Consider the following 23481-nt stretch of genomic DNA (forward strand, 5'->3'; position numbering starts at 1 on the left):
GAATTTCTGAGAAGAAAAATAAGCCATTGGTGGCTCAATTAATGAATATTTGCAGACCTCTCAAAAAGGAAACTGTACCCCATGTTTTTGTAAATCACATTACAGAAGATTTTTTTTTAAGTACTTACATTTATTCCAACTTAAGCATTTTGAAAGGAGCAAATTCATTTTGAGGAACTCTCATTGAGTCAGCTTCAGAGGCACATTAACTTACCCTTTAATTTCAGACAAGAAAAGCTGCAAAAGGTCTGCAGTAAATACATAGAAAGTGCCTTGCCTTTGTTTCCTTAGTGGAAAATAAATATGGCTTCTTGTCAATTGAATTCAAGTAGGAATTTTCGGTAGTGTGTGGTAGATAAAATGAAAAGTTTAAAGCCTGGTGAGCTTTAGCTTGGGTAATTAAAACAGAGCTAAATTTTCCCTGCTGATTTTTCTTTCAATCTCTGTCCCCCTCCCCCAATCCCTGTTTTGTGTTTGTATTTAACAAAGGGCCGCCATCTGCACCACAGAACCTTATTTTCAATATTAACCAAACTACTGTGAGTTTGGAGTGGAGCCCTCCTGCTGATAACGGAGGAAGAAATGACGTGACCTACAGGGTATTATGCAAGAGGTGCAGCTGGGAACAGGGTGAATGTGTTCCCTGTGGGAGCAATGTTGGATATATGCCCCAGCAAACTGGATTAGTAGACAACTATGTCACCGTCATGGACCTGTTGGCTCATGCTAACTATACTTTTGAAGTTGAAGCTTTAAATGGTGTCTCCGACTTAAGCCGTTCCCAGAGGCTTTTTGCAGCTGTTACCGTTACCACTGGTCAAGCAGGTAAGTCGTCATATTTTACAGCACGCAGAACAAAGAGAACTATATTGTTAACAACTGAAAGGAGGCTTATAGGCTCACTGCACAAAAATGCATCCATCTCTACATCACCAGTAGCATGTTATTGGTGTGATCTGTTTGCATAGATAGCTTTATGTCAGAGTATTTGGGTTTCTGATGGCCTGAAGTTGTCAAATTCTGAATGGTTGCCAGCCTGAATTTTGATGCATATAGACTGGCTTACTAGTTAGGCTAGCTTACTAGTTAGCAAAGAGACAACAACTAGGCTTGCCTTTAGGCATTTTGATCAATGACTAAATCAATTCAGATAAATTAGACATCTCTTTCTTTCCGCTGTGTGGAATAAGATAGAACTGTTAGCTTTATATAAACGATGTAATAGCTGAATACTTTGCAGCTCCATTAATTGAAATAGATAAGTTATAGGTTTGCTTAAATTTGCTTCAGTGGGGCTTTGAGGTGCTTAATGTTGGTTGAATTGTCCCTTGTGAGTTTAAATTATTTTTGCATGTGTTCTTAATTTATTATGGAATGTCTAAAACAGAGACAACATGATTTACTAATGTTTTCACTATTCAATCAAGAAACCATGTGCCCTTTTTATAGTATGACATCTAGTATTTTCAGAGTTATATTTAATTTTGGAACAATTTGAAGCCTTCAGTAAATACCTGATTTACTTAGTGCATTCAGTATTCATGGTCTTCTTTCTAAGATTAAGCTTCCAGTTTATTTTGTAGCTTCAGTTATTTTATGATGAAATTCAGTGAGACTACAATTATTCTTTGTGGCTTATATTTATGATAATCTGACAGGTGAAATGTCAGGCAAAATCATATCAAACTAGAATGTCCCCAAAGAGGAAAATGTGTTTTAGTGATTTTGCATATTGAAATAGAAAACTTCCTATTCAGGTATGTGAAATAATAAATTGCTTGTTGATAAAATGGTGATCTGAGAATGCTGTGCAATTCATGTCTTTTTATTGTTCGTGCAGAAGAGATTGGTAACTGTAGTTGCTTTCTGAGTTTTCAGTAAAATTCCTAGATGAAGTATTTTTTTTCAAGGTTCAGATGAATAACTTTGGACTAGAAAGCTATTTTGGGAATATTGTATTTTAGGTTACGCTTACAGTAGGCAAACTATATTCAGAGAATAAGACGGGATGTACATATGATATTAGATGAATTCTTTTTCTTTTGTTTCATTGTTTCTTTTTGTTTTCCCATCAATCCTCAACCAGACATTTATGCAACCACATCTTTCCAAATGTTTAGTTTAGTTTATTTATTTGTCTTGTCTTGTATGCCACCCACTCCCGAAGGACTCCGGGCGGCTCACAATAGATATTTACTGGCAAGGAACATCACATATGCAATTCCCATGTAATCCACTCTTTCAATGTGCCTGTTTTCACGTTGTGTGGTAATTATTGGAATAATTTTTAATATTTTTTAATGCAGAGGCTTATTTTATTAAGCAAAAATATCCGTGCATATGACCTGTCAATAAATAATTAATAATTAACTAATAGTAGGTGTCAATTAGTTACATTTATTTGCTTGGGATGACTTGTCCTTGCTCCAGTGTAGGAAATAATCAGAATAAATAAGAAGGAAAATATACGTTATCAGGCTAAACTAAGTATTAAATTAAGGGCCTTTTCCAGCTGTTGAGTTAGAGTACTGTATAAGTGATGTAAATTTTGCCAGTTCATATCATGTTTTATTGCCTCCGTTTCAAGCAACCCAGTCACTTGATTTTCCTTCAAGAAAATGCATGATGAAAGCTGCCCTTAGACAGATCATAGAACATAGAATTGGGACTGGAAAGTACCTTGGAGGCTTCTAATCATACCCTCTGCTCAAGGAGGGGACTTTATGCCATCCCAGTCAAATGGTAAACCTCCAGTGGCAGCATAAGGCTAATATGGTAATAGCCTAAAGGTTGGGCAGGGGGACTTCTACTTCTACTTACACAGTTTAAAAATTATTCAAGAGTGTTTTATTCATGCACTGGGGACAAAATAAAGATATGATAATGAGAACACAGAAATAATAGATGTTGGGAGAAATAATGTGATCTTCAACTGTTGCCCTTTTTAATACTGTTGCTTAGACTCTATTTTGGGGGGAAATGGGAATAGCAACACTGTGCAACATTGTGATTGTGAAGAAGAAGATCTAACTTTCTTCATTAGAGAATTTCACAATTTGGATTCTATCACACAAAAGATTCTGAATGTTTTGTCTTAAGGTTGTCTGGGAAACTTTTATGGGATTTGAAATCTACATATCTTAAAGCTGCCAAATTTGAGAAACAATATTTTCGGCTCTTTATCAGTTTGGTTGTTCTTCTCTGCAACTTAGCTTTGTCCTCATCAGTTGTCTTCAGGCTCCCAAAGCTACTTATGCCTATCAGGAGTAGGGTTTCTGGGGCATATACTCCTCTGTTATTCCATTTACAGCGACTGTTGGATAACTCTCAACTACTCTAACTACCACATCCTGAAGAAATTTCTGGGCCAAGAGCACAACTTCCATTTCTCCTGTTGGACAAGAACTAAATTATACTCTCTCAGTTTGCTATTCTTTGCCTCCGTTTTTTTCTATTCGCCTTAAATTTGTAGTGGTGGTTTTGACTTTTATCTGTAGACTTGTATTATATGTTATTCTACTTCACCATTACTGTACTTCTTGTCTTGTGTTCTTACCTTTTTATTCCTTGCTACATAACTTATATTTAATTAATGTGGACTGTAATATAGATTGATGGATCTACCCATTTTCATTTTGTAGGATTTATTTTCTGGACCTATGCCTATAATAATTTATTTGATTTGATATCAGCAACTGTGGAAAATTCAGGAGAATAAATCAAAATGTGCATAAATCACTGTATTCATACAGTTTCACCCAGACATAGAGTTGTGTATAACTTTGTACAATTAAAAAAATGTCCCAAGGGTAGAGGTATTTTAATTGAAAGGAATATGAATAGAGATAGATTGGGGCTATGATTTTGAGCAATTATGCATAATACAACTCTTTCAGTCACTTATGTCCTCCTAGATAGGAAGACAGTCTGACAATAAATATTAAATTAATTTCAATCAGTCCAATATGAATTTATTTAAAAAAAAATAAATCTCTTCTTTGATTTACAAGGTAAGATTGGTTTTAAAATATTTTTTAAAACAACCTTTTATTGGACTCACAGAAATTAATTTTAATCTCTGTGGAGCACTGGTAAGGATGGCAGGTGGGCCCTCTGGAGCACCCTACCAGAATGGTATTTGGTGCTTCGGGCAGGATCCGTACCACCTGCAACCCACTACTGTCTAGGATTCTTATCATTATGTGTAAATATAAGGATATAGAGGGAGAGAAAGAGAGAGAAATACAGTAGGTAGATAGGAAGAAAGAGAGAGAGTAGGTAGGTAGGTAGGTAGATAAAGGGATAAAGAGAGAGCGAAATAAAGAGGTAGAGAGAGATAGAGAAATACAGTAGGTAGGTAGGGGGAGAGAGAGTGTGTATAGGTAGGTAGATAGGTAGATAGGTAGAGGGATAGAGAGAGAGAAATAGAAAGAGATAGAGAGAGAAATACACTAGATAGGTAGGGAGAGCGAGAGCGAGTAGGAAGATTGGTAGGTAGAGGGAGAGAGAGAGAAATAGAGGGAGAGAGAGAAATACAGTAGATAGGTAGGGAGAGAGAGAGAGAGTAGGTAGGTAGGTAGATGTTTCCAGGTGTATTTATCTATGTGCTGGAGAAGGAAATTGCTGACAATCTTCAGCACCTAAGACTTTGTTTCTGCTGGCACAGCACTTGATCAACCTAATTCTCATCAGTTAAAGAGCTTTCTAAAAGGGGAAAAAAAGTTTTTGCACTCTGCAAACCTCCCCAAAATGGCCCGTTTTTCATGAAAACGGCCCCATTTTTTAATAAAAAAGTCATGAATAGCCTGGGGGGGGGGCTTGCAGAATGCTCTTAGGGGAGTGGGGGAGGCAAAAATGAGCAAAACACTGACCATTTTTTGTCAAAAAAATTGCATGCATAGCCTTATGGAGACTTATAGAGTGCTGCTGGGATCTGGGGGAGGGGCAAAAATGTCCCTCATTTCTGCCCTCCCCAGTCCCCAGGAGCTCTCTGAAAGCCTCTGTAAGGACATGCATGGCCATTTTGGTGAAGGGGCGGGGCTTCGGGAGGCAAAAAATGCTGTATTCAGTGTACAAGACGCGCCCAGATTTTCTGCCTCTTTTTTGAAGAAAAAAGGTGCGTCTTATACTCCAAAAAAATACGGTACTTATGAAGAGTGGGAGTTGGGAGGAAAATTTGGGGTGCATTTTACTTTACCCATTTTGACTCATTGATTTTATGCAAACAAAGGCAAACATATATTTCCCAAGTTAATGTTGCAGGATCCAATATGAGTCAGTCACCCGGACCAAATGTTTATACTTCTAAACTTTCAGGCTTATGCTCCTGGAGCCCATCATCAGGGAACTTCTCTCTACCCAGAATATGTGCACTGAGCTATTCTCTGTGTTATAGTTATATGGCATTTATATCGTTGGTTTTATGTTTGCATTTAAGAAGGAAAGCTCATACATTAACCATTTGTCTGAAGTGGTGTAGGTTTTCTTGCCTAAGCAGGGGCTTGGACTAGAAGAATTCTAAGGTTCCTTCCAACTCTGTTATTCTATTCTGTTTATTTCAGAGACAAATAAATAGTCAGGGATCTCTCTTGATTCCAACATAGTGCTAAACCATAGACATATCCTGCCAGGGTCAGAGAGAAGATGTTAGTTACATCATAAGACATGATTCAAAGATCTCAGACAAACAAGACTACAGTAATTTTAGAAGTATCGCCACTGCTTGTCTCAGCTTTGCAACTTTCTTCTCTTCAGTTCAGGAGAGACCATAAAAAAGTCAAGCAATGATGCCACTGTGAATATGTCTACATTGTTCACATTTTTCTTCTGTGAGTGGCATGAAATGCAAGTTTTTTTTTCAGTTAGCCTATTGTCTATGAAAACTTATTTTCTTCATGAACAGAGTACATAAATGCCAAAACATCTCTACATTTCTTGATTTTTTTTTAAATATTTCATTAGAATGTTACTTGCCTAGAAAAAAGGATATTTCTGCTTATTTGATTTATAAATAGGTTTTGCATCTTCTGTTTAAAACAAGATATTTTATTTAAAGATTATTAAGACCCAAAGAATGAAACCTATTTATTGTACTTTATTGTCTTGAGTGCAAATCAGTTTGCTGAATAAATTTATTGTGACCTCCACCGTTAAGGGGAGAGGAAATATTTTAGAGAGAATGATTGATGACTATAATTATGTCTAAGAAAGCTTGGAATCAGTGCAAAGACTTAACTTTTGTTCATGTGTGTGCAGTTAAACATAACAAATATACATTTACTATTGAGAAAAGAAAAAAAATAGCCTGATTTATAGCTACGTTAACTAGAATTCATACAATTCTTATTTATGTCTGTGATTGGTTGTACTATACAAAGCAATAGTTCCTTTATGTAGTCAGACTTGCTTTAAACCTGTACCTTAAATATTGCTGCTGTGCAATCAAAGTGGTTATATTAAGTAACCCATTATGTTATGTTGTTTGAGTTTATTTACTCTTTGAGGTTTTACAAAACACAAATCATTGCCTAAAGATAATATCAATTTATTTAAAGAAACTTGGAAAATGACATAAAATATATACAAGTCATTAGTTCTTTTTTTGTTCTATGCAACACTGAATTTTAAAGAAGGAAAGTAACTATGGCATAAAAAATAGGAAAATTAATGCCAAATCGGAGGAAACTAAATATGCAGATTATTATAATCAAATACCTCATCATTTGGAATAATACAGATGAATTTTTGTGACTGATTTCAAGAAACAGTTGAGGTTATGTTGTACAGGATTCATTGTATAATTATTTTATGTTCTAATATTAAAATGAAATTAGTATGCAGTTTTATAAATTGTAGCAGAAGATTGCAACAATATTTGTTTAAATCTGTCTCTCTGTCTGTCTGTCTGTCTATCATCTATCTATCTATCTATCTATCTATCTATCTATCTATCTATCTATCTATCTATCTATCTATCTATCTACGGTATCTATCTATCTATCTATCTATCTATCTATCTATCTATCTATCTATCTATCTATCTATCTATCTATCTATCTATCTATCTATCTATCTATCTATCTGATTGTATATCAACTTTTACTGAAAATAAATCAGAAACTAATTTTTAAATTTAAACTTACATTGTGCCCCTTCATCTATTCATTCAAAAACATAACTTCCCGATATACTATTTTTGAATTTTATTTTATAAAATATTCTCTTTTCCTGATGTACTTTATTGTGGAAATACTTAAACATACAGTTTAAAATCTAAAGAAATAATAGGATGGAGATTTTTTTTTAAAAAAAATCATAGCTATGTAATAGTGTAGAAAAACATTCAAAAATTGTAATTTGCATATCTTATTGTAAACTCAAGTTTGTTTATATATCATGAATAAGTATTCTGCATTACTTTTCTTAAGTACAAGAGACAGCAGTTAAAATAAATAAATGTAAAAACTGAACTTGAACTTGATGCTAATTTATAAGCAAGGCATTTGTTTTATGCTTTTTAAATGCTTTTCTTAAAAAATATTATACATGTACTGCTTTTATAAAACTTTTCTCAGTTACTTGAAAAAGTACAGCATATCATTTATACAATCAACTTTGACATGTAACAGCATTTAGTACTCTATATGCAGTTTTGTCTACCTCTGTTGTATTTGCATTTCTTGACATTTGGAGCATAAGAAGTAACCCACTCTAATCTACAGATAGTTAGTAACATTCGTACAGAGACCATTTACATTTATGATGGTGATGAAAAAGTAAATTTATAATCAAGGCTCACATTTATAACCTTTGCAGGTCTGTAAACCAAATGAAAAGTGAAGCAAGATTGTAAGCACAGTTGCAGTTTCACATAGTGACTGCTTCTTAAAGTTTTAGGTCCCAATTGTGGCTTCTAAAAGAAAACTACCTATATTTATCTACCTTTATAGCTGGATCACCATGTTGAACTATAAACACAAGGCTGGTTTATTAGCTATTACAAATTTAAAAAGAAAAAATTATTTGCTTCAATTCATTTGCCACTTCATCTAGAGTCCAATGAATGGCCCATTCCTTGTCCTGTTAAACACAATCCCTCATTCCATATAATTTTATAGAAAATGTTCTTTGATAGCTTTATGCTGCTTTAACCAAAACAATGTTTATTACTCCCTGAGTTAATTTAATGTCAGGTATGTGACAGGATTTAGTAACATTTTGTGCTTGAATTAAATGAAAAGTCAGTGGCTGGCTATGAAAAACAAGCTTCTTATGAAAATAAGTCTTGTCATTCCAGTGATTATGAGAACTATCATTTTAATATGCCAAAAGCTAGATTGCATATTTTCTTTAAAATTGTATCAAATTATAAACAAAGAATAGTGTTTCCTACTTTAAATTCAGTTAACCACCAAATGTCTTCTAAATTTGTACTAGCGGGGAATGAAATTGAATTAAATGGAATGGAATGGGATGGGATAGGATAGGATAGGATAGGATAGGATAGGAAAGGAAGGGAACTTGCAGGTCTTCTAGTCCAGCCCCAAGGTCACATAGCATGAAGAACTAGAATAAAAGAAGAATCTTATTTGTTCTATTTCTTAGGTTTAAGTAAAATCAGTGCTGGCATATATCTTACTAAGATAGTTCAATACCCTAAAATAAAACAATACAAAAACATCAATAAATATTTAAAGACAATGTGCAATGACCACCTTAAAATCAGTAGTTGAAAAAAAAAAGATAGTTTAAACAAAAAAATGCTTTATGTCAAGAGTCTTATACTTAGGAAGCAGAATATTTTGATTGATGGATCGATGGATTGATTTGTGTTTGATTGATTGATTATATGCCATCAAGTCTGTTTATATCTAGCTGCTAGTTCTCTCCCCTTCCACCTTCAAACTATGTAATGTGTCTATCTAAAGGAGAATAATTTGACACTTGTCATTTTTGTGAAAACTCTGGGTTTTTTTGTTCAATGATTAATTTGTACGGTTTCTTGGCTCTTTGTGGTATTTATAAAGGATATAAGGAGTCTTTTCCAATACCAGAATTCAAAAGCATCAATATTCTTCTTACTCAGTTTCTCCAAAGTCCAATTTTTACTTCCAGAAAGTTCTATAAGGAATACCATTTCCTGCACTGTTTTGATCTTTATAGGTATAGAAATGTCATGGCATCTGAATATATTTTTTTAATGTGATGTGTGCCAAGTAATAATCTGCAGCATTTTTCTTGACTGTTTGGTGCTTGGTGGTATATCATTAAAGACAGAAACTAACCACCATTTCAGTATCTTCATTCAGTTGCAGCTCCGACCCTCTGGAACGATCTCCCGTGGAGATTCGTACCCTCACCACCCTTCAGACCTTCCGCACAGCCCTCAAGATCTGGCTATCCCGCCAGGCCTGGGGGTAAGACCATAGTCCGCCCCCACCCGAATGTTGTATGAATGTTGCTTGGTTTTAATTATACATTGTGTTTTTATGTTATTGTATGTTTCCCCCTCCCATACAAGTTGTTAGCCGCCCTGAGTCCCCTCAGGGAAAAGGGCGGCCTATAAATAAACTCAACTGAAACTGAACTGAAACTAATCCTAAAATTCATTGTTGAACCTGTTGCCAAGTTTGGTCTTCTTAGTATTTAATTGACTTTTAGTATTCGGAGTTGCAGGTTCTTTGCACTTTTGGCTATCAGGGTCATGTCATCAGCATAGTACAGGTTATTTATATTTCCATCTCCAATTTTAAACATAAACAATATTTATGTTTCCATCTCCATGCTCATCTTCCAATTCAATTTCCCTTTATTCAGCATAAACATAAAAAGGGAGAGTATGCAGCCTTGTCACATTCTATATGATAGCATGTGGTCATTGAAAAGTAGGTGGCCAAATGCCTGATATTATTTTTATCACTGTTTTAATAGGAGATTCAGCACAAAATGAGCAATTGCTTTAGAGGACAAAGAAAGTTGCCTAGACAAAGTGTTTCCCCATATTCATGAATGTGACTGGCTTCCCTTCCTGAAGGCATCATGCTATCCTCCACACTCCTCCTTTTCAAAAATTCTTTGAAACAAGACAAGAGGTAAAAATCTACACAGGTAGTCCTTCAGAGGTCAAGTATTGTTATTTAAAAAAAAACGTTTTAAAAGCATCAGCATAAATGAAATGAACTCTACGAAGATCATTTTGAGAGGAATATACAGACATGGTATTCTACCCGTTGGGACTGGTTCGCCTGAACTGGTAGCGGAAATTGTGGACGGCCCCACCCAGCTGCCCCAACTCTATAGCATCCCATTTAGGTCCTTTTTTCACCAAAAGTGCATGCATGAAAGGCTGAGCACATGCACAGAGGTGGGCACATGTGCGTACTCACCTTTACAAATCAGTAGTGAACGTAAGGGAATACCACCCCTAGGAATATACTGATGTAGGCGTTTGCCTGTGAACTGTTCAGAGGTACACCACAAAGCTGCTCACTCTGTGTTTGAAAGTTCCAGGAGTAGTTCTTGTTAAAATATCAGTCTCAAAATAAAACTAGACCATTCCCATTCTGCCCAAAAGCTCGTCAATGCTTCATTTTGAGCAGAGCTCACAAAGCATTAAGGCAAGTAAGTCACTTATTGTGACTTTCTCCAATAACAAATCATACTCCCCAGGGCTATTGCTCAAACAAATTGACAGTATATTTTACTGCCAATTCCAATGTGTGTTCTGCAGACGGTGAACTTTTGGTTCAATTGTCTAGTGTTCTATTGCTAAACAAGGCAGTTAAGTGAAGAATTCCCAATTCTATGATCTTTTTTTTTTAAAGAAATAATTGTTGTAATTGTTAAAAGAATCATGTTGTTAAGCGAATTTGACTTCAGCTGGGAAGGTTGCAAATGGCAATCACATGAATCTGGGATGCTGCAACCATTGTAAATACATACCAGTTGCCAAGCACTTGTATTTTGATCATGGGGTTGCTGCAGTGGTTGTAAGTGTGAGGGCTGATTGTAAGTTACTTCCTTCAGTGCTGCTGTAACTTTGAACAGTCACTAAATGAATGGTTTTAGCAAGGGACTACTTGTACTTCTTATTAATCGCCAGTGACTGAAGTAATTAATTATATCAAAATTGTGTTTTAGGAAAAAAAACTTTTTAACTCTGCAAAACTAAGAACATATTATTTCATATAGCATATAAGGAGATCTATGCTTCACATAGAACCAGGGGGGCATTTGCCCAGGTTCGCCTGGTGCGCCAGTTGCGCACTTTTTAACTCTGCAAAACTAAGAACATATTATTTCATATAGCATATAAGGAGATCTATGCTTCACATAGTGACCAGGTGGGCATTTGCCCAGGTTCGCCTGGTGCGCCAGTTGCGACCCTACCTGAACCGGGAGGCCCTCACAACAGTCACTCGAGCCCTTGTGATCTCTAGGCTGGAATACTGCAAAGTGCTCTACATGGGGCTGCCCTTGAAGAGCATCCAGCTAGTCCAGAATGCGGCTGCGCGAGTGATTGTGGGCGTACCGCGGTTCGCCCACATAACACCTATCCTCTGCGAGCTGCGCTGGCTACCTGTTGATCTCCGGGTGCGCTTCAAGGTGCTACTTACCATCCATAAAGCCCTCCATGGTAGTGGATCTGAGTACTTGAGAGACCGCCTCCTGCCGATTACCTCCCTTCGACCTATTAGATCGCACAGATTAGGCCTCCTCCGAGTTCCATCCGCCAGTCAGTGCCGACTGGTGACTACGCGGAGGAGAGCCTTCTCAGTAGCAGCTCCGACCCTTTGGAACGATCTCCCCATGGAGATTCGCACCCTCACCACCGTCCAGACCTTCTGCACAGCCCTTAAGATCTGGCTATCCCGTCAGGCCTGGGGATAAGATTCTAATTCGCCCCCACCCGAATGTTGAATGAAAGTTGTGTTTTATTGCTTTATTTTTTTTATTCACGTATTGTCTTATGTTTTGTCTTGCACTCCCCCTCCCATGAATTGTAAGCCGCCCTGAGTCCTCTCAGGGAAAAGGGCGGCCTATAAATCACAAATAAAATCTAAATCTAAATCTAGTTCTAATAGCCTAATTGCTATTTTGTTTGGTTTCGTCCCTGGGTCCCTTCGTCCCCCTAATTTGTCTATGACGGTGCAACATTGTAGACAAACTGAACACAATCTGTGTTCAGGTTGGTGACATCTTCCAGGGCTTCTTCTGCCTATGTTGCCTCATTTCCAGGCAAGTTCAGTGCCAGTTTATTTATTTATTAGACTTATATATCGCTTCATAGGGCTTTCAGCCCTCTCTAAGCGGTTTACAAATTTTTTAGCAAATTGAGTCAGCAACTTGCCCCCACAGTCTGGGTCCTCATTTCACCCACCTCGGAAGGATGGAAGGCTGAGTTGACCTTGAGCCGGTGAGATTTGAACCGCTGAACTGCAGATCACAGTCAGCTGAAGTGGCTTGCAGTACTGCACCCTAACCACTGCGCCACCTTGGCTCTTAGTTCCCATTCTCCACATGCAGTTAGCCTTTCCACTGGAGTGATACCATTTATCTACTTGCAATGATGCTTTCGAACTGCTGTGTGGACAGGGAAGAGTTAGAGATGAGTGATGGGAGCTCACCCTGTCCCACAGTGCTCAAACTGCCAGAGTGTCAACCATTTCTGATGGGCAAATCCAGTGTCCTTAAGCTGTTATGCCAACATGACTCCTAATTTGCTGAGATAGCAGTACATTTCTAGTATTATTTGATGTTCTTTTCCTACCTTTAATACTAATATCGTAAATGTTGATTTTTTTTTAAAAAAAATTGTTTTATTAATGATGAATGGGAGCAAGTCTGATAAGACAAATACTCCGGTAGAATTATGTACGAGTCTACCAATGGAGTGAATTATAGCTACAAGCAAAATACATTGATCCAAGAGGATCATTAACAGCTTTAATCAATTAAAACAAGTACCAGGGAAGGAAAGGACATAATCATGATATAAACTTTTTAAAAATGTTGTTTTTTATCTTTTTTTCTAAAGAATATAATTTATAATAATTTATATATATAATAATTTAATATAAGAATATAAACAAATATATTCTTTATATTAAATTATTGTTTATATTCTTATATTAAATTATTGTATAGTCATTATTGTAAGAAGAAATAAAGTAAAAGATGCAATCTGTAGGGGGGGGGGGGATACAGCCATAATGCATCCCACTTAAGAGAAAGTCAGTCATATAGAGATAGATAATTATTGTAAAGCAGCAAAATTAATTTAATATGACTAAGGAAGAAATATGTCATGTAACAACATGCTGAAGATATACATACAAATCCATATTTCCTTCTTTTGGAGAGGATACAAGAACAAGACAAGGAGATGTGTGAGAGACAATTAATATGGATTTTGAGTGAGCCATTCTTAATTATCCATAGCATGTCGACATGAGATAATTACTATTTCAATTTTAACAATATTTGTGATTTACAACAGTACTGTAGAACATGGAAGAATCAAGATAAAATAATGCGCTAAGAGTTACAGAATAGGATCTGTATCTTAACATGAGTTAGCAACCTCACTTCAATTGATATGATTGATTGACTGTTTTTTTGTTTTGGCCAGGTTGATATTATTTTTCTTTGTAATGTGTAATACTTAAGCTCTTATAAATACTGCATAAAATAAATACCCAAATATAGATATATATTGCATGTTTGCATACATTGTGAAATGCATATGGTGTTACAGGGGAATCTGATTTATGCTCATAAAATTATAGAAATATAGCCCAATCTTTCAGTTTATATGGGGGCCTCTTTTCATTAGAAGAGACCTTACTTTAAGTAAGGCCCATTGCACATATAACTTACTTTTTTCTGGACAGTGTAATCATTAAGAGTAATGATGTTGTGAGGCAAGGAAAATATATTTTAGTGCTTTTAAATCAAAATATACCAATTACCCTATTCATATTAAATTAAATGAATTCTTGAAATATGTCTTTTCTATGCAAACCTAGACAATTTTCAGAAATGTATAGACACATTTTTATATACGTATTTGTTCAGCAATTCAATTATATAAAAACATATCACATATTGCTCTGAACAGTCTTGAATTCTACAATATAATATAAAAATAAAAGCCTATTGATTAGCGTTTACTGGCAAAGTTTCCAGTGTTATCAGTGGTGTAAAAACTTTTGATATGTAAAACTTGATAGTGCTAAGGTTTCTAAAATGTTATTGTCTCTTCTTTGTACAAACACCTGAAACACTAAATATAATTGCGTACCACTAGCTGTATGACAATTAGATACAAAATTAGATACAAAATTCAGTGGTACACCTGAATTTATACATAAATGTCCTTTGTTCCATTTTTTTCAAACATGGGCTGTGTATGCTTGCAAAGGTTATTTGTAACTTTTCTAGCATACAATAAATAGCATACAATCATGTGCCCTGCAGTGGTGGGTTCCGGATCCCGTTGCAACCGGTACGCTGTAAAGGGGCCAGACGTCCACCATGTGCACCCACACAGCACGTGCATGCATACCCACTGCCCAGGATGCTCCAGCTGCTCAGCAGAGTGTTGCACAGGTGCCGTACACTCCATGCGTTTGAGTTTGAGTTTAATAAAATTTGTATGCCGCCCACTCCCATTGGGACATGCACATGCACAAATGCCCCAATCGGCTCAAATAGTGGAGGGTGGGGAGGGGCACCAGAGCATCATACCGAAACCGTACCTGGTACTCCCAGCAGGTACCGGGGTGTGCCAGTTGTATCCCACCATTGGTGCCCTTTGTGTTCATAATACCAGCATTATCCTGGTTGATTTTCAAGATTGATTGTAATTTTAGTCTATAAAATTATCCAGAGAGGGCAATAAAAGGCTAATGTCTCAGTTAATTTAAGAAACTGAAGATGCAGTATAAAGACTATAAATTAGCCATAATCCCCTATTTCTTAAGAAATTCATTTTTTAATCTTAAATATAATTATGGTTTATGTTAACACAGGTGTTGGCAATCCCTATTTCCTGACATTCTGTGTCTCTTCTTGAAATTTTACAACAACGTACACAAGGTTTCGAGCGAAAAACCACACATTTCTTGTGCAGTCTACTTTCTTGATAGTTGTTTAATTTTTCATAATTGAAAGAAACTGAAAAATGTCTAAGGACAGCATAATTTCTTGCTTCTTTCTTTCCCTCCCTCCCCTCTCCCTCTCTCTCTCCCTCTCTCTCTGAGATGGGGGGAGAAACTCAGAATAATGCAATAGCTAATGAATAATCTCTCTAACTGCCCTTCTCCCTCGTTTTGTCTTAATTGTTTGGAGGGAGGAGAAATGTGGTTGCCTATTGAGTGGGAATTGCTAGGGGAAATGGCTCCTACTCTCCTCTGTTGCAATACAGTATGCTAGTAAGTTGTACAAATGTGCAATTGGGGATACGTTCAGGCCAGTCTGATTTGAACTGCTACTAGCCACACCTGTATCTCAATTTGGAAAGCTGTTTGGCATAATGAGTAATGCTTAGGAGTTCCTGGCTTTCTTCTTTGAATATATTGGCATTTGGAACTGGATGAATCCAAATTTAAATGTGGAATGAAAGGCTGATGTCTCTGACATCTATTTATTTTGTTTATTCAAGTTACTGTTCTCCTGCTTAAAGTTTGACAGACACCTTGCTGATATGAAATTACTTAAAAGTGCCTTGTGGGTTTGCTTTTTTTCACCTGCTTTTAAGCATACCTGAATATTATACAGCTGAACAGTATGCTGTTGTTGTTACTGTGACAGTTTTATTTCTATGCAAAATGATTTGCATTAATAGGTAGAAACAAGACTGCCAACAAGTGAACCCCAGCCAGAAATAATCCATTGTCTCAGTTTTTTTCATTAATTTGTTTCATTTTATATGATAGAAGGAGACTGTCATATCCATATTTTCTTAGAATCACTAGTCAGAAAAATAATTTTATGCTATAATTCTTTTGTTAAGGTTAAACCTTGCCCCTCTTTAGGTATTAATGCTATGTTAGCTTCTTACTAAGTCTTTGGCATCGCACCTCTCTATAGGATAGTATTAATCATATTTTAGAGGGATTGTAAGAGTTTGTCCTCAAAGCATAGAGGTAAAAGAGGTAATCCATCTGATCCTGTACTTTTCCTGGTTTAATCTCTTTTATAGCTTCAGAAACTTTCCTTATTATTATAATAAATCTGTTCATATTCTCTATTTGGTTCTTTGTAAAAGTTTGTACAATTTTTTAAGTCATTCTTTTTTCCAAGGGATATGTTTGTTTAAGTTAAATATTATTGAAAAGGTTTTTCCCCCTATAGCCATTGTTAATTTGTACAGCACCTCCAGGGGTGGGTTTCTCGCCCGGTTTGGTTGGAAAGGGGCCGGGGGCGTCCTGTCTGTCTGGCGGTGCACGCATGCGTACTAGCGTCTGTGCAATGCTCCAGCTGCTCCTGGAGGATCGCGCAGGCGCTGTATGCGTCCTGCGCATGCGTGGAAGCGCAGAACTCGTCAAAACCGGGTAAGAAGCGCGGGCGGGGGCTGGGCCCTTCGCCGTTCCTGGAAGTTACTTCCGGGTTCGCCGACCAACCGGTTCGCAGGAACCGCCGCGAACCGGTTGAAACCCACCCCTGAGCACCTCCCTCTTGAAGTTTTAAAATCATTTTTCTTTTTGTTTTCTTAATTTATACCCTAGTGATTTCCTTCGTTTATCTAAATTTTCTTGTGTGCTATTGCTATTAAATTTTGAAACTTAAGTAAATGGTTGTTACTCAGGGGTGAAATGCTACCGGTTCAGGGTGGTTTGCCTGAACCGGTAGTAAACAATGCTTAACAAAGTAAAAAAAAAAAGTTCCAACAATCAGCTGTGCTGCGCAATGGTAGGAACTTTTTAAAAACTTTTGTTTAGTATTTGGGATCCATTTCTGTTCACGGGAGGCTTCCCTGAGGCTTATTAGGCCAAAAATGGGGGATGGGAGATCTATTTTTGATCCCGGGAGGCTTCCCTGAGGCTTGCTAGGCCAAAAACAGGTGGTGGTGGGGACGCTGAGAAAGAAAGAAAGAGAGAAAGAAAGAAAGAAAGAAAGAAAGAAAGAAAGAAAGAAAGAAAGAAAGAAAGAAAGAAAGAAAAGAGGGAGGAAGGACCACAACCTGGTATTAGATGCAGCTTCAGAAAGAGCATAACAATCCAGGGCTGGAGTGGACTTGGAGGTCATCTAGTCCAACCTCCTGCTCCAGTAGGAGATTGCTAAAGTGAGTTTCTCTCTTTTGACACCCCCCCAGTCACATGACTACATAGCTACACCCAACCAATCACATGAACCCCCCCCACCAAGCCACGCCCACAGAACCGGTAGGAAAAAGTTTTAGATTTCACCTCTGGTGTTACTGATGTAGAATAGATTATTTACTTGAATTTCATACTTTTTCTTCTTTGTCATCTTTAAAAAAAAACAACCCTAATTTTTCATGTCAGTATTTAAACAATTCACATAATGCAATCTGCTTCTGTTTCTAGCACTGTGCAAAAGGTTCCAAAGCAGTGTACGATTTCATTATTGCACTTGCCAAAATAGTACTAAATACTGACTTGTCATTGTAACTTCAATTCTTGAAGGAGACACTTTTTAGTTACCATCAAAAGATAATAGTTGGTGTTTCTAACATTGTTAGATGATAAGTGCTATTCTGCAGCCCCTCCCACTTTCTCTAGCACTTCACTCATTTATTACTTTAGGTTTTATATGCCCTATTAAATAGATTGCTTTCTGTAAAATCGATGTTATATCGTCACAGCAAAGTTTAGTTGATAGAATAATTTCATATTTGCACGTGCACTGATTATTTCTTCACTTATTATTTATTTATTGAATGTGTTTGCCGCCCATCTCACCATGAGGTGACATTAGCTTTATAGCCAGCCTTTTCTCTAGTAGCTTAAAGCAGTATATATGGTATTCTGTCTTCCCAATTTTTACCTTCTCAAAAACATCTGTAATTTGGACTGGACAGATAAAAAGTAAATATTCTGAAGTCACTGAGCAATTTTTCCATAGCTGACTGAGAATTTGAACATGGTATTTGTGATCCTAATCTAGCACCTTAAATGCTGTTTAACCCCATTTCTTTTTACTTTTTCTTTCTTTTTACTATTCCATAGTTTGGATTTGAAATTTACCTAGTGCCACCTCTTAGTTACCTAAGAGCCAAGGTGGCGCAGTGGTTAAAAGCAGCACTACAGGCTACTGCTAGATCAGCAGGTCAGCGGTTCAAATCTCACCGGCTCAGGGTTGACTCAGCCTTCCATCCTTCCGAGGTGGGTAAAATGAGGACCCAGATTGTTGGGGGCAATATGCTGACTCTCTGTAAACCGCTTAGAGAGGCCTGAAAGGCCTATGAAGCGGTATATAAGTCTACTGCTATTGCTATTGCTATTGCTAGTGTCAGCACTTGTTCTTTTACTTGGCAATCAAATACTGCTGAAAAGCTTAGAAACAAGATGTGGGAACAGTCATCCTTCCTAGTTGCTTGTCCCAAACCAAGTATTCAGGAATAAAAGGGCTGGCTGAAAAGGAATGCCTCCATTTTCATATCTTTAATTTAAATAGGGAAATTTTAAATAAACAAAATGGGGAAAATAATCCTTGAAATGGGCCCTGTATTTAATGATAATGTAAACATATAGTATACTGCTAACAATGGACTAGCTTCTTAAAGCTATTACAAAATATCTTTACCCATCATTTCTTCAACCAGGTGTAGATAGCCAATTGTACCTTTTCATTGGAGTCAAACATAGGCCCACAAAGGTTTTCCTTCAAAATTTGAAAAATATGGAAGTCTTATGATGTCAATTCTGGACTGTGTGGGATAGGTTAAAATGAATAAGACACAACATCACAATTGCTATTTCAATGGCTCATGAGATGTGAGGTCCAATATCGCATGGCGGCAAATGTTCCTCCTTGTGCTTTTGAACTCTGCCTAATTGTTATAAAGTTTCCAGTGTTGCATTGTAGTGCTTTAAGTTAACAGTGGTGAAAGACTCACTTCTGACTTTATGGCCTTAATAAGCAATTTGAGTTCATTTTTATTTATTTATTAAATTTATCTTCTGACCATCTCTCGAAAAGAATTGAAAAAGTTCAAGAAATCCATGTGAATACACCATTTGAATTCCCCCAAAACTGCCGAAGCCTAAGATTTGATTGTCCCTTCTTCACATGGGTGAAGTTTTGCAATTATATTCCATGGACTAATGCTGCATTTCTGGGTTACTATGATAAGCCCATGTTTCATTGGCTCAGTGCTGTGAAGAAATTCACTTCCTTCATTCTTGTTTAGTGACAGCAATTGCTGACAAATGTCAATTCTCAGCTTTCATCTCTGCTCGCAGCATGCAAGGAACACATCATGCTCAAACCTTCCAATATAGAAGAACATCCATAATGCAACGGTCCACATGTAACTGTGAAATTCCAAGCTTGACAGTTATTTCCCTTTTGAGTGATTTGTCAATTGCCCTTAATCAGTTTATCACCTTTTCTCATGTGAACTTGTTCAGTTGCTGTCACAGATTGTCTACTTCATTCTTGATAACATACATCAACTCTTCCTGGTTCACCATCTGGTTGTTTTTTGCCCTAGCAATGTGGCAGTACTTACACCAACACACTTATTATCATTTGCTGTGAATTTCAATTGGAGAGACTATGTGGGCAATCAAAAAAAAACAAAAAAAACAACAGTCACATGGTGCTTAAAACTCAGTGATGAGGGTTCGCTGCAGGCTTCCATCTCATGAACAATAACCACACCTTTTCTCAAATTAACTTCTCTCCAACAGAAGTTAAGCAATGAATAAACTAATATATTATAGCTTCTAAAAAATCAGATCTGTCATCTGCTTCTGACATAAAAGTCTGGAGGCATTATGTTTCATTTAAAATGTATGCTTATTTCTATTAATAGAAAACATTTACATGGACTTATCCAAAAGTAGCTGGCAGTATGAACCTTCACTGCCAACTATTGAAATTGTAACAATTCCAGAAGCTTCATAACTAATATGGACAGGGCATGTATAATAATTTATCATAAATTCATGAAGGTTTGTTTAGTATTTCTGAGCACAATGAGACTATATCTGGTAAACAAAGCTCTGCATTGGCGGCAGGAAGGGCATCTGGCTATTAAATACTCTGCTATCTCCATTCTGTTGCCCAGACTCCACCCCGCAAGGAATTATGAGGTCATTAAAATATGATGATGATAAAGGTTCATTTTATGAGGATATAAACTTTGTAAGTTTTTTTAAAACTTTATGATTTTTGTAACTATTTATAGCCTGGTATGTATAGGAATGTTACTCACGACACTAAGTAGTTTATTAATGTACCCATAGGGTTTTTATGACAGATTCATATAATGACATTTTTTTTTTAAAAAAATGAAGCAAATTATCACTGCTGCTCCATCTTAGATGGTTTTGTGTTTTATAATCTCTTTTTGTTGTAAATGGAATGTAAACTCGTCTAAGAAAAAATAAACTAAAAATGTACTATAGTTATTGTAATCTAAAAAGGCAAGGGTGTGCCCGAATTTACCTGTACTTTTTAATTTTTTAAAAGTCTTTTGATTTATCTGTCACTTGATCTATCAGCAATGAATAATTTTCATGGAAGGTGCACTTTAATTACATTCCCATTTGACTTGCATTATCATGCTCTATCTAGATAATTAATCTCACCAAGTATCCAATTTCGGCCTTTATTGCTGGCAGGCAGGCCTCTTGAATTATGTGTGCTTAAGTGTGTATTTGGTCTGTTTTAAGATAGCCATATCATGAGACTGTTTCAGGGATTCTACTCACCAAACTGTTAAAATGTGACCTGAACTTTGGAGTGATCTGGTTGATTCATTTATTTTGCTTCAGTAGCCACTTTTTAGAAATCTTGATAAAAAGCTTCAGTTTACAGAAACAGAAAAATCACTAAAGTAGCCAAGATTTTGGCTATGTGTTGATGAAATAGTTAGAAAAAAGATAATGCCCATGTTTATTGAGTTATGCTGCTTAATTATTCCTTTTTGGTTAAATTCCTGTGGCTAATTTATCGTACCATTTGAAACAGGATTAATGAAGGGGGAGAAAATGGTTCCTGGATTAAGTGAGAGAAAATTATTTACCCATTGTTCCTGGTTCACTTTATAGTACAAATAACCATAAAAAAGAGTAAGATGCTTAAATTTTTTAACTACAGTAATTGCCAAAGGAGCACAACAAGAAGAGTGCTATGCAGACTAAATCAGTGATATGGAAGGATTAGGAGAATAGTATTTTTTGTTTCAAGAATGAAGTAAACAGTATGTTCAAAGAAACATACCCCCTGCCACGCCCCACCCCACCCCAAATTAAACAGTTTAATTTCTTACCAGCGTGTATTTTTACTGTGAACCAAATTCTACTATCCTTCCTGATGCGAGGATAAATAAAAATAGTGGCGAGATGGGCAACAAATTTATAAAATAAACAATCAAACAAACAAATATTGCAAATAAATTACATTTAGAATTCCACTATTTTCTGAAAATGGAAAGCGTTTTAAATGCTTAAATTGAACCTACATGTTAACATCCATAGCCTGGTAGAGAAGATTATTCTTAATTCTTATTTATGTAATACTTTAATAGGATTCAAGCTAAGATCTGTTGTAATTAAGTTTATAAAATAGTCCAAACCATAGGGAAAAAAATTAACTGTATAAAAGAAATTAAAATAGAAGCAGGAATGTAATTAGACTTTTTATACACTTTAAGGTTATATATAAAATAAATGCTTTTCTCTTTCTGAAAGTGATTGCTTTCTGGGAAATAATGTAGGTAATAATATTCTGAACTTAATTTGAGTGAGCTCCTTAATTCCCCAAAATTTAGCTTTAATTTGTGTAACTGATGCTATATGATCCTGCAAACATTTTAATGTGCTCAATATTATAATGATACTTGTCTAAATGTTATATTATTTTAGATACCTGTGTGAAGAATTACGGTTTTAGTTCAATGATTTAGCATCCAAACAAATTTCTGACATTCCTTTTTTATTTGCATAACTTTTTAACACCTTCTTTTAGATTTGCATTTAATTTTCTGAATTATTTTCACACATAATATATATAACTTAAGAACTACTCCCCAGGATCTAGTATTTCAATTATTTAGTCCAGTGTTCTGTTTGCAACATCAACAAAGTGTGATTTTTTTTAAAAAAAAACAACAACCCTGTTCACAAATATCTGTTGCTAAGGGGTGTGTTATGTGTGAACATGGAAAATCAGTTTAGTAGGTCTGGTAAATTACATTTATGTAGTGTAATAGAAAGTTGCTGTGAGAACTACTCTGAGTTTTCTGTGGAATGTTTAATTCTTTTAAAGCATAACATAAGCAAACTGGTACTTTTATAAGTAGTACCCATGAATTACATAAACTAATGTTTTTTTGTGAAATATTATTAAGGCTATCTGGTTGGAGTTCCAAAAATGCAGATGACCATTAGATGGCGATAAAGAGATATATACGATTCTGAGGCTATCTAGTGGCCCTTGATTTTTGCATCTTTGGTCTGGTAGCCCTAGTTTCTTCTGGCATTGTTGCTGAACTGATTAATTTGGTAACATGTAAAAATATATTTATTTATTTTTATAGTAACTATATGGATAGAAAAAGATATCTATTATTTATTTATTGTATGATGATAATTATACATAAATATAATTACCGGTATATATAAATTGTATATGTAGTGGCCACATAACTGGATGTCCAATTCAGCTATAAAGACAAACACCTCTGGTGTTGCTTTGTGCAGGTCTTCTAGGGAACCAGTGAATGCATGTTGTGGGCAGTCTTGCACAATAAGTTTAATAGTTTGCATATCAGCACCACAAATGCAAGAAAGGAAATATTTCCATTCCCACTATACAAAAGCAGAGGCACTTCTATATCGCACCTAATCTGTTCAATTGTGTCCAGATAGAATGAGGCAGGTCAAAAACAGGTGGTTTTGTGGAGGGATAGTCAGGCCATAAGAGGACATCTTAGACCATTCCTCTCTCCACGCATTCCAGAGGTGAAACTGGGTAGAGGATAAGTAAATAGTTGTTTTCCAAGTTGGCCTGAGGGATTTCAATCTTGTAATGGACTGTGTCAGGGGTGGGTTTCTCGCCCCGTTCCAACCGATTCGGTTGGAATGGGGCCGGCAGCGTCCTCGTGCACGCACGCGGTGCACGCATGCGTACTAGCGTCTGCTGCTCCTGGACGATCGCGCAGGCGCTGTATGCGTCCTGCACATGCGTGAAAGCGCAGAACTCGTCAAAACCGGGGAAGTACCGTGGGCGGGCGGGCTTCCGGGTTCGGCGACCAACCGGTTCGCAGGGACCGCCGCGAACTGG

General features: G+C 36.4%; 1 protein-coding gene across 7 annotated transcripts in view; it reads left to right on the plus strand.

Moving 5' to 3' along the window:
• EPHA7 (EPH receptor A7) overlaps positions 1-23481 on the plus strand; it is a 161863-nt gene that overhangs the window by 50529 nt on the left and 87853 nt on the right. For all 7 annotated transcript variants that reach the window (XM_087718731.1, XM_087718733.1, XM_087718732.1 and 4 more), the window contains exon 5: positions 490-825. In XM_087718731.1, coding sequence (XP_087574857.1) covers positions 490-825 — 336 coding nt within the window. The remainder of the gene's footprint in view (positions 1-489; positions 826-23481) is intronic.

This window comes from Thamnophis sirtalis, unplaced genomic scaffold (genome assembly GCF_051295495.1).
Source record: "Thamnophis sirtalis isolate CommonGarterSnake01/CBP01778 unplaced genomic scaffold, rThaSir2_p1.2 scaffold_6, whole genome shotgun sequence".
Classification (NCBI taxonomy): domain Eukaryota; kingdom Metazoa; phylum Chordata; class Lepidosauria; order Squamata; family Natricidae; genus Thamnophis; species Thamnophis sirtalis.